Below are 11,728 nucleotides of genomic sequence, written 5' to 3' on the forward strand. Positions count from 1 at the left end.
ATATTATATGATGAAGTAATCCCCTTGATGAAAAAGCTATACACACTTACTCTTGAGGAGTTCTCCACACATTCATTACCAAAAAAAACACTCCAAAAACACACCCGAATTATCTTCAATCTGGTTTGGCTTATCAAGTAAATTCAGCACATGAAGGTTGTAGATAGTGGCCGAATATACTTACAGGTCAAACCAGAGTTACCAACACTTATTTTGACAATCAAGTTCAAGTAGAACATGGCCGCCATGTCATAATCAAATTATATTGTTCACGAGTGATCGATGGACACATATATACAGGGAGCAACAGAGTAAAAACAAATTTGACAACAGCCCAATCACTGGCCCGGAAAGCTGAGTATGAGAAGTGACAAAAATTTATTGCTCGTACAGAGTACAATGAAAACAATCGAATCAAAGAATGAATGAAATCAAATGAAAGAATGACCGTGTAAAACAGTTGGCTGCAGTAAGTATATTGAATATAAGTAACAAATCTTCTATCTACTGCTGGGATGTCGCTGTTTCAGGGGAAGATTCGAGAGTGAATTCGGGTTTAATTTCCTCCAATCTGTGCACAACTTCATCCATATCTGGCCTTGATGATGGAGTAGGATCCACACATTGCATAGCCAACTGCAGTGTGTTAAGCAGCTCATCTCCAGAAGTGGCAGCATCTTTCATCAACTCCAAGTCAAAAACTTCATTAGTCCACTCCTCTTTCACAATGGAAGCGACCCATTGAGGGAGATCCATACCACTTTCTGCAGTCATGGACTCCCCTGGAGCCTTGCCGGTGAGGAGCTCCAGCAGGATGACTCCATAGCTGTAAACATCTGTCTTTGTACTTGCTTTCTTCAGCTTTGTCAGCTCGGGAGCTCGGTATCCAAGAGCCCCCGCCGTGGCAATCACATTGGAATTGGCAGCAGCTGTCATCAGCCTCGACAAGCCAAAATCTGATATCTTGGCATTCATTTCTCCATCAAGAAGGATGTTGCTTGATGTGAGATTTCCATGGACAATGTTCTCCCTGCCGTGTAGATAAGCAAGTCCTCGACCTGCACCAATTGCAATCTTCATTCTTGTATGCCAATTCAGAGGCGTTTCTGGGCCTCTCGCTGCAATGGACAAGAACAATATTATGTCAGCTGATTTTCTTTTCTTTTCTTTTGGTTCTAAAGACAATTGTCTCTTAAGTTGTAAAGATCTTTAAGCAATATCAGATCTCTGCAATCTATAACAATGAATTCTTTCTTCCGAATATGATTGTGTAATTTTTTTTTACCATCAACGTTTCGGATCACACTACATTATTCATCATCAGAATGCAAGAGAGCCAAAGAGAACAAAAAGAAAATTAAAAGATCAGCCGATACCACATACACTTTTGATGGTCAAACATGAAGATGGTAAAGTTTGAGTGCATTTACATCGCCATATTATGTCTTCTGAATCAAGGAGAGGACATGATAATCTTTTGTCAGAAATGGCAAGGCTGCCTCCTTGGGAGAACAGTGCCCATACCACATGCATTTTTTATGGTCAAACATAAAAGATGGTAAAGTTTGAGTGCATATACACTGCAATAAAACCTCTTCTGAGTAGAAGACGACATGAGAACCTTTGTAAATGACAAGGCTGCTCCTTTGGGATAAAATGTACCACATCATTATTATCAAACCATTTCCACTTCTGTGAAGGTGCCAAAGAGAGCCTAATCGTTCAGTCTGTGGGATAGGTGCACCTCTAAAGAACTCTTGGGAAGTAGTACAGGGATGGATGACGCTCGAGCTGGAGTAGTAGTGGGATGGGTGACTTTCTAGGAAGTTCTAGTGCTTCACCTAGATGTAATGAGTGTTTGAACATTCCATTCATTCTCATGTGAACCACTACTCATGAAACTTGGGTCAATGAGTTTCAATCAAAAAAACTACACAGTTGAGTCTTGATAGCAATATCACAATTTGACTTGCTATAGAAAATATCTCCACTTATCAACACAGATATTGCCACCTATCTGCTAAAGGAATCCTATAAAACTTGGAATTCTATGATGAGAGATTGAAAAGGGGAGCTTAAGAAGCACACCTTGGCACAGAACTGTTTAGTTGTAGAAAAAATCTGCGCAAAAGGCCAACACAATTGGTACTATTGAACATTGCAAATTGTCCAAAATGGTGCAGATGAATGTTTCCATATGCCCTTGGTACTATCGAGCATTGCACTTTGTCCAAAATGAGGCAGATGAATATTTCTATATATCAGAAGGGTACTGATTATACCCTAAGGGCCCTGATTATACCAGCTGGGAAGAGAATACTTATTGGTTGAAATGAACATCGAAGGAACTTAGAAATTGGAACTTAGGAAGCATATCTATTAGTTCAGTTATAGAAAAAGCCCATACTAAAAGGCCAACACAATTCACTAAAACACTGCACTTTGGTTCTACTAAACCCATACTATTTAGTGGGCGTTTGGTACTACTGAACAATGCATTTTGTCCAAAAATATCGGATTTCATAACTGATTATAACATATGCTCTTTCCTAAGGGTACTTATTATACCAGCTGGGAAGACATCATTGATTGACTGAAATGCACATCATTGGATTAAAATCGTCCCTGCCAGATTATTTATTCAAGAGAATCAACTGAAGCTTGCCCTATTTCATTTCATTTGGGCCCTAATGCCGATAAGATTGAGTTTTGGATAAAGAAGGCAGGGAAGAGCCCTGAACCCATGATGAAACAAATAAACCACCAGCTAGCAGTGCCCTGGGCCATTACAGCCAAGCAGGAGGCTAGCACAGCACTGGCCATTACAGCCTAATGCCAAGCCTTCGAACAAAATAATCAAGATTGAGTTGATTCTATGGAAACAAAAAAAGTTAAAACTAACAAACAAGCATACAAACAAGAGCAACAAACAAATTGACAACAGCACTAAGAAATAATAGCAGAATCACAAGCCCATACAGGAGTTGGCAGGGATAGGGAAACGTGATAGTCTCAAAGCAAAACTATATTCATAAAAAATAATCTTTCAGTGAGAGAATTACCATGAAGGAACGCTGCAAGGCTTCCGCCTGACATGAAGTCGAAGACTAGAAGCTTTTCATCTTTAGGTCCCCAGTAATAAGCTCTTAGAGCAAGCAGATTAGGATGCCTGATCTTTCCAAGTGCATTGGCTTCAGCCTCGAACTCCCTTTGATTCTTGGCAATCCTCTCCCTGAGCCTCTTCACTGCCACTTGATTCCCATCCTCCAGAGTAGCCTTATATACAGTTCCATAGGTACTCTTGCCCATTACTTCTGCAGTTGCACAAAGTAGATCATCTGCTGTGAATACCAGCGGGCCATCAAAGTGTACAAGCTTTCCTCCTACCTCTCCTCCTTCCACTCCAGCGGATGGAGCTGCAGCACTCTTCTCTCCACCAGATCTTGTAGCAGGCTGTGAAGATTTTCGACAGAAGAAACAGAGGAGCAGAGCCAGGCAGATGATCACTATCAAGCCAAGGGCACTTCCAAGAATGATGAAAACCAGTGCTAGGGTTTTGATTCTTCTGTTCTTCTTCGATTTTCCCATTGGAGTTGTTATAGGGGATCCAGATGGTGATAAAGATGTATTACAAGGATTGGAACCACTAAATCCACAAAGCCCTAAGTTCCCCACAAAAGAGTTGGAACTGAATTTCCTTGCCAATGAGGATGGAACAGAACCGCTGAGTTCATTGTCGGATACATTGAACCTTGAAAGATTTTGTAGTTTCCCCAGTGAGGATGGAATACTCCCATTTAACCTGTTTAGTGATAAATCAAGAGAGGAAAGACCGGAGATATTTCCAAGCGATGGGGGAATCTCCCCAGTCACATTGTTCTCTCTCAAGCTGAGGGATACCAACTTGTGAAGCTCTCCCACTCTACTAGGAATAACATGATCAATCATATTGTACTCCAAATCCAGTTGGTTAAGAGAAGTAAGATTGCAAAGTTCTTCGCTGAAACTTCCATTCAATCTGTTATGAGAAAGATCAAGGGTTTGGAGATGTAGTAAATTACCAAACTCAGTAGGAATGCTGCCTTGAAGCTGGTTGTGACTAAGAGCAATCTCCCTGAGATTCCTCAGATTTCCAATAGAACGAGGGATGCTGCCCGAGAATCCATTGTTTTGAAGAAGCAAAGACTGGAGCTGAAACTCGTGCTGTCCTCCATCCCATGCATCAGGCAATGGGCCGCTGAGATTATTACTCCCGAGGTTTAAGAATGTAAGAGAGGGATTCCGAGCGAGGTCTACAGGAAATGCCCCGGTAAGGTTGTTGAAGCTCAAGTTCACTCGATACAATTTGGTTGAGTTCCCAATCCCCCTAGGAATGCTCCCAATCAACAGATTGCTGCTGAGATCCAGAGCTTGAAGAGCAGGAGAGTTACCAATGCCCGATGGAATGTTACCAGAGAGCCTGTTATGAAACAGATACACGCCCCTTAGATTCTTGAGGAAGCCCAAAGAAGAGGGCACGGGACCCTCGAAGACATTGTGATGAAGGTTGAGCTTTCTCAATTGAGAAAGCTGACCCACTTGCTCCGCAATGCGCCCTCCAAGACCCCTCCATGGAATCTGTATAGCAATCACTTGGCCCTTCACACATTTGATGCCCACCCAACCACCAGAGCATGCTCCAATCCCACTATCATTCCAGCTCCTTAGAACACCCCTGGGATCATTCACCGCATGCTTGAACGCCTGAAGAGCTTGATAGTCCTCCTGAGTCACAACAATCCCATCATATTGACTTGAAACACTCAGCACCAAAGTCAGCAAACACAACACCCACTTCACTACAACCACCGCCGCCCCTTGCAGTTTCATCTTCTTTACTCCCAAAGCCCTCAAACTTTAAGTCTATCCAAGAACAAGAACACTCCAAAGCAATGGATTATTCAATCTCCCAAGCTCCACCCCGCTTCACCTAGAAAACCACAAAAAACTCCAAAATCAGAAACAAGAATTATAATCCATCTACAGTTCAACATTTCCATATTGTATCACGAGCTGATATAAAACACAGCATTCATCAAATTCATTTTAGATGCCCTCATTTATGTACACAGCATTAGCAACGAAAAATCAATCTTTTAGATCTCTAATGCTTTCAAAAACCATTTGCCTCTACACTACATTGTTACCTAAACACTGTAAGTTCACAATAGAAAGTACAACCCTTTACCTTCTACAACTCATATGTATAAACAGAAACAGTACTTACATTCACAGACCGATTGAGCAGCTTAAAGACACAAAAACCAATGCTTCAAATCCTCATAACTGCCATTTCACTCGAAGCATCTTAAATCTCAGAGAAAAGCAGGACAAGAAGAGTCGCATAAAGAATCAATCCACACTTTATTGGTACTGAATACAATTTTACCTCAAATTGCTCAAAAAATAAAAAAGAAGGGCATACATTGAACACTCACCCCTGCCAGTCCTAGATATTTCTTCCTTCATAACGATGCCTTTACAAGTGGAAGCCAAATTGGGGCGGTTCAGAAAGTGTTGGGCTCCTGACGGGCTGAGAAGGCGGAAGATTGTTTTTTTAACCAATTTTCACTAACAATTGACAGGCCCAAGTACTATTTTGTCATCGTAAACTGCGAAGAAATATATTTGTACTCGCTTTTCCAAGGCATAATTTGATGTTGTCATCAAAATGGGCTGATAAGTCACGAGTTGTCGTTGATAACGGCTCTTTTGGGCTGCCTCTAACGGCTATATGACTGCGCAAATCCAACGGGCTACTGCATGTAGTCACGCGGTTCAACAACTGTAATTGATTGTTTTATTTTAAAGTCTTCAGGAACGTTTCATGGTGGAGAGGGAGTGGTGTAGCCTATGGTTGTATGGAGGGGGCTATCAAACCTTAAAGGTGTGTTATAATTTGTACTCTCACCCTCATCAATTTATTCATTTTTTATTATTTCTTTTTCGGTTTGAGAGGAAATTCTAACTAAAGAAGGGACCCAATAAAGTAAAGGCACTTTAATGTAATCCTTGGGATGTTACTTAAGCTTGCCTCACATTTTAATAAAGTGCAAATTATGTGCCCATGTCGCTTTCATATAAGTCTTGAAGCTATTTTAATTCCAATGTCGTCAATCTATAATTATGTAAGAAATTGGGCCAACATCGTATAGTTAAAGTTTATGTTTTGTTTTAAACATATTTTTCTCATTATGTATAAGAATTATAAATATAAACATATTTGAGGTCATTTCTATTGTATAAATACGAATCTTTTATTTTTTAATCTTAATTCAAATTATTACCTTGTCAATCATTTTGTTAGTTGTTGGGAAGACTCAATGCATGTTATTTTGATTTGTGTGCTTAGTTGTTCTGTTTAAGAGTGTTTATTTATTCATTTGAAAATGATCTAGAAAATCAATTGGAATTTATGCAAGAATTCATGTATTTACAAGAGGATTTTAACATATTATCAATGCATTGAAAATGATATAGAAGATCACCTAAGGCCTATTTTAGAATTCATGTATTTATGAGAGCATTGTAACCTTTTATAAAAGCATTTTACAATGTATCACATCATCTTAGGCTTATTACGTTCTTTATTATTGTTGTGGATCATTTTGTTGAGTCATAAAGCTAGTTCGTTAGAAGTTTGTGCAAGATTTGGTCATGAAGATAGTGACACAAGATCTAGAATTCAAATGGAAATCATAATAAGAGAGAATGAATATGATAAGAATAAATTGAATTCCTATCAAGACTAAAGTATAATCAATCAACTGGAATTTATTATAATGTGATAATATGATAACACCACCCAAAGCGGAAAAGATCCTATATGGCCCTAAGTAAACTCAATTCACATGCATGTCTATGTATTAGGAAAATGAAATATAATGTGTAATAATTAAACACACCAATAACTCCATCCTCCACCCCCCCCCCCCCCGCTCTTGCCACACAAAAAAAAAGGTATGAGTTAGGTATAATGTTTATACACAATGCAAAATGGATCCCACATACTAGTCCCTGTTAGGTACTGCTATGCAATGCAATACATTCTATCTCAAAAAAGAGATTACCTAGTGAGATAAAACCCCTCCCCAAAAGAGAGATGGAAACAAACAAGTCATGATGAATGAAGGATTGAAGACCCCCCAAGGACTACATACATCATGTCTATACAATCAAGTATTGCCCTATAGGAAAGCAAAAGAGAGAGTAGATATATCCCTTGCAATGAAGAATGTTTTACAAAATGGTGACTGTTTAAAGGTAAAATATAGTCCAGTTCCTACACACAAAATGTCTCTCGTTGGGAAGAAGAGAAACCATATACAAATTCAAGAATGTTTCACATTTTGGATAGGAATGAATATAGAAGATCACCTAGGGCTTATGTAAGAATTCATGTATTCATGAGAGAATTGTGACATATTAACAAAGTATTTTACATCATGTGACATCTTCTAAGGTTTATCACATGCTTGCATGTTGTCTTAGATCCCTTTTTTGAGAGTTATAAAGATAGTGCATCAAGGGTTTAGGGACTTGAATAAGGAGAATATGTAGTTCCAACCTGTAGTTTTCTTTTTAGTTCATATTGTCAAACTCTTATTGGACAATTTTCATGTGTGCATTAGTTTATTCAATAATACTTGATGATATGGTTGTATGATAATAATTTATGTTTGGATTTATATATCATGAGGCATTACCTAGTTGAGACATTATTTATGGTTATGATCACTTGCATGATGATGCTACTTTATATGCTTTCAGTTAGTGATTATGGTTGTTATTATGATAACATTATACTATGTTCTTTTAGTTGATGATTATGGTTATCTTCGTGATGATGAATTTACATATTATGATGTCATGTATATATATATGGACTTATTAGTTACTGATCCAATACTTGTATGTGTATGGATATCTTGTATGTTTTATATTTTAACTTGACATATATGATATGGTTGAGGGAGGGAGTCATAGTCAACTATGTGTGGGATCTACACGATGTACTATTCTTTGTCACTATATGATATACACATGTATGCACATATGCATATGCATATACATATACATGTACATGTATGTATATATATGTATGTGTGTGTGTAAAGTTTTTCTTATTTATTAAATCATATTGATTTAATTATTAAGTCACTTATTATCTCTAGTTTACTTAAGCTAAACTTTGGGCATATAATAATTAATTCTTTTATTAATTATTATCATGTAACCTAGGTTAAATTCTTGTTAGGGTTTTGATCTCCTTTATAAGGATGCATCTTTCTTTGTAATTTAATCATTCACTTTTGATAATAGCATTTTCTCTTTTTGCTCATCAAGAATATCTCATCTACAGATTTTGAAATTCTAGCCTCCACAACTTTTTCTTCTCTCTTTTAGTGATAGGTGTTTACATGCAGGTGATTCTTGGGAGCTATGGGGTTGATCTTTCATCAACTTCAACATGGTATCAGAGCTCTAGATCTTCATACCACTATTCTATTTATGAGAGGTTTGGCTTGGCTTTTAGATCTGTGATTTTTCTTTCAGAGGGTTTTATTTTTCAAAGTTTTTGTGTATTAGATTTGGGGGGTCACCTTTCTTTGTGCATTTTGAGCCCAAATGGGTGAAGAGTGCCCAGAAACCGCTATTTTTAGATAAATTTATCCAATTTGGACACAGTTGGAATATGAGGCAAAAAAATTGCTCATAGGTTGGGCACATTTCCTAAAGGTGATGATTTTATGATTTTTGGTAATGAATTCTAGATTTTATGGCACAAAGATCGAGGTTTTCTAGTATAAAAATAAAAAATTGGTACAAAAATTGAGATAGTTCCTGGTACAAAATTGACACTTTTCCTAAGGTAATTTTGGTGTAGAACTCACATGCTTCCAAGGTGATTTTGGTATAGAATTTGTACACTTCCCAAGATAGTTTCTTTTATGAATTGGCATGCTTCTCGAGGCATTTTGGCATGGGTCCTAAGGTGGTGATTTTTTGTTTTACCCTTCTAGGTCTTTTTCGACCTACCTATGGCTTTTTTTTCGTAACTTGCTCATCCAGACTCCATTTTTTGTAAATGAGATATCGTCAAAAAGTTGATTCTGAGCCCATCATGATGGTGCAGTTGATTTTATCTTCTTTCTTTCTATGACAGGTGTTTGCATGCAAGTGGTTCTTGAGAGCTGTGGAGTTGATCTTTCATCAATTTCAATGTGCGTGTATGCGCATGTACACACACACACAGATATCAAACATGACTGATATCAAACACACACACACACACACCTTTTATGCATGATTGTAGTTACCAAACATTAAAGCCATGAAGGTACCTTGCATCTTTTATTGATCATCTCTTTAAACTTAGTCTACTCTACCAAGTCATGTTCTATATAGTGGAGGTTCTTCAAATCAACAGTTTGGCAATGTTTGCATCTTCATGCTCTAGTGGCATTCTTCATGATCATCTTTTGTTCCTATCTTCTGCGGCATTCCATAGTTTGGAGGCTTCTTCAAACCTTCACTAGTTCTTTCAACATTATTTCCATCTCTTTTTGGAGTAGGGTTTTTCCCATGTAGTTTTCTCTATTTATCCTCTTGTCATAGATTTGCTTATGCTTGGGTACTTCATCAAGCTTTCTGGTCAAGACCCAAATTTATTTTTAGTAGTAGTTTCTAGGTTTTTAGCTACTCCTTGATTTTATCTTAAGGGGGGTGTTAGAGTAACAAAGTGTTTTCTTATTAATTAAATCATATTGATTTTATTATTAAGTCACTTATTAGGTCTAGTTTACTTAAGTTAAACTTTGGGCATATAGTAATTAGTTCTTCTATTAATTATTATCATACAACCTAGGTTAGATTAATGTTAGGGTTTTGATCTCCTTTATAAGGATCTATTTCTTTTGTAATGTATTCATTCACTTTTGATAATAGCAATTTCTCTTTTCGCTCATCAAGAATGTCTTATCTATGGATTTGGGAATTCCAACCTGCATAGTTTTTTCTTCTTTCTTTCTATGACAGGTGTTTGCATGCAAGTGGTTCTTGAGAGCTATGGAGTTGATCTTTCATCAATTTCAATGTGCGTGTGTGCGCGTGTACACACACACACAGATATCAAACATGACTGATATCAAACACACACACACACACACCTTTTATGCATGATTGTAGTTACCTTGTAACACACACACACACAAATTTGAGAAATAAAATAGGAACATAAATTCTAATGTAATCATCTATGGAAATAAAAAAGACATTATAAGAAGTATGACGTAATAGTAGAGACTATGAAATGTGGTTTACTATCTTCTATCAACAATATCTTTAGGTGTATGTTGGTTGAGTACAAACAATATGACTATGGAGAAAAATTGGGTAGAATACTTGCAGGTTATATGTCACTAAATCAAGAGGTATATGTGTGAATGTCTTCTCAATTGTAATTACAAGGAATATAGATACAAGCTCAGTTATTAAATCAACAAAGAGAGTTGGATTTACGTGCAAAATAACAAGGTGGCAAGGCATGCATTGATCATTACAATCTTGGCAATAATAAGAATAATAAAAAAGGCTAAAAATTAAAGGAAAGTATAAGAGGCCGATACACTTTCTTCTTTTGACTTATTTTAGCTTTAAAAGTAAGAAAATAGAATCTTTTCCTTTAAATTATTATATTAATAATACCCATATTATTTATGTATGTATATAAGTGTAACTTATACATAGATATCTATCATATTTCAAATATATGTATACATACATATTTGCTATATTACACACACACACACACACACACACACACACACACACACACACACACACACATAAATTTAAATTATATTTTGAAAGATTTGGTAAGAACAAATATGCAAATCTCATAGAAAACCTGCATGCAAGAACCTGCACAAAGAAGCAAAAGACAATAGAAGCCAAGGGTTTGGCTTTGAAATATGCAAGAATATATTATTATACAAAAAGAATGAGTGAATAGAGGAAACTATGGATGATAGAAAGAAATTTATGTGAATGGAGAATATAGGATCTATCCTTAAGCCAAATTTCCAAAAGGAATGATCCAAATTGATCAATCACAAAGAAGTGATCAATGCACAAATGAATCAAACAATGGAGAATATAAAGAAAGGAGGAAATCCTATAATCTACTATAGAAACTAAGTACTTGAAACCTAAAATAAATAAAAGACAAATACTAACCTCAAAGAAGGATGAATTTGGAAAATGTTGATTTCTAATGTCTGTGTGCAGTTTCAGGAAATTTTGCAACCTATTTTGGATTGGAAATGTCAAAATAGAGAAAACCCAGAAAAATTTTGTCCTCTTCAAGATAGGTCGACCTTGACCCATATAATGGGGAACAATCTTACCTTGGGACACAATTGTGCCCCCAAAAGTCAACCTTGACCTGCATTGCTCTGATGAAATTTCTATTCATGGATTGTGCAAGTTTGGTGAAAAGGTTATCCAAATATGCACTTTAATTCATTGTCTTGTACTTGTACCAACAACAAAAAGGGTTTTGTTGTTTGGATGGGGGGTTTTCCTTGGTAAAACCCCAATTTGGAATCAACCTTGAAATGTAATTGAAATTGAAATATGTATAAACAAAGTAAATGGAACTATTCACCTCGCTTATGTTGAAATCCTT

The 11,728-nt window shown here is 36.7% G+C and overlaps 1 protein-coding gene across 3 annotated transcripts; it reads right to left on the minus strand.

Annotated features, from left to right (window-relative positions):
- Positions 1-225: 225 nt before the first annotated feature.
- Positions 226-5,616, minus strand: LOC149549105 (probably inactive leucine-rich repeat receptor-like protein kinase IMK2). Of its 3 annotated transcripts, XM_089792546.1 has the most exons (4): positions 5,478-5,616; positions 5,267-5,325; positions 3,063-4,969; positions 226-1,118 (listed from the first exon to the last, which is right to left on the minus strand). In XM_089792546.1, exons 3-4 carry the CDS (start codon positions 4,867-4,869, stop codon positions 505-507), a joined length of 2,421 nt encoding a protein of 806 aa, XP_089648672.1. In that variant the 5' UTR covers positions 4,870-4,969; positions 5,267-5,325; positions 5,478-5,616; the 3' UTR covers positions 226-504. The 3 variants fall into 3 exon arrangements, with proteins under 3 accessions (XP_089648672.1, XP_089648674.1, XP_089648673.1); XM_089792548.1 differs by lacking the exon at positions 5,267-5,325 and having other exon boundaries at positions 5,478-5,615; XM_089792547.1 differs by lacking the exon at positions 5,478-5,616 and having other exon boundaries at positions 5,267-5,404.
- Positions 5,617-11,728: the final 6,112 nt, after the last annotated feature.

Source organism: Cupressus sempervirens, chromosome 7 (genome assembly GCF_028749045.1).
Source record: "Cupressus sempervirens isolate cs-2001-9-10 chromosome 7, ASM2874904v1, whole genome shotgun sequence".
Taxonomy (NCBI): domain Eukaryota; kingdom Viridiplantae; phylum Streptophyta; class Pinopsida; order Cupressales; family Cupressaceae; genus Cupressus; species Cupressus sempervirens.

Bases quoted from the DNA above. Each gene is read 5' to 3' on its own strand.
- LOC149549105 (XM_089792546.1), bottom strand. From the start codon at position 4,869: ATGAAACTGCAAGGGGCGGCGGTGGTTGTAGTGAAGTGGGTGTTGTGT. The intron at 1,119-3,062 runs GTAATTCTCTCA...TGTCCATTGCAG, and splicing joins CCTTGCAGCGTTCCTTCATG to CGAGAGGCCCAGAAACGCCT.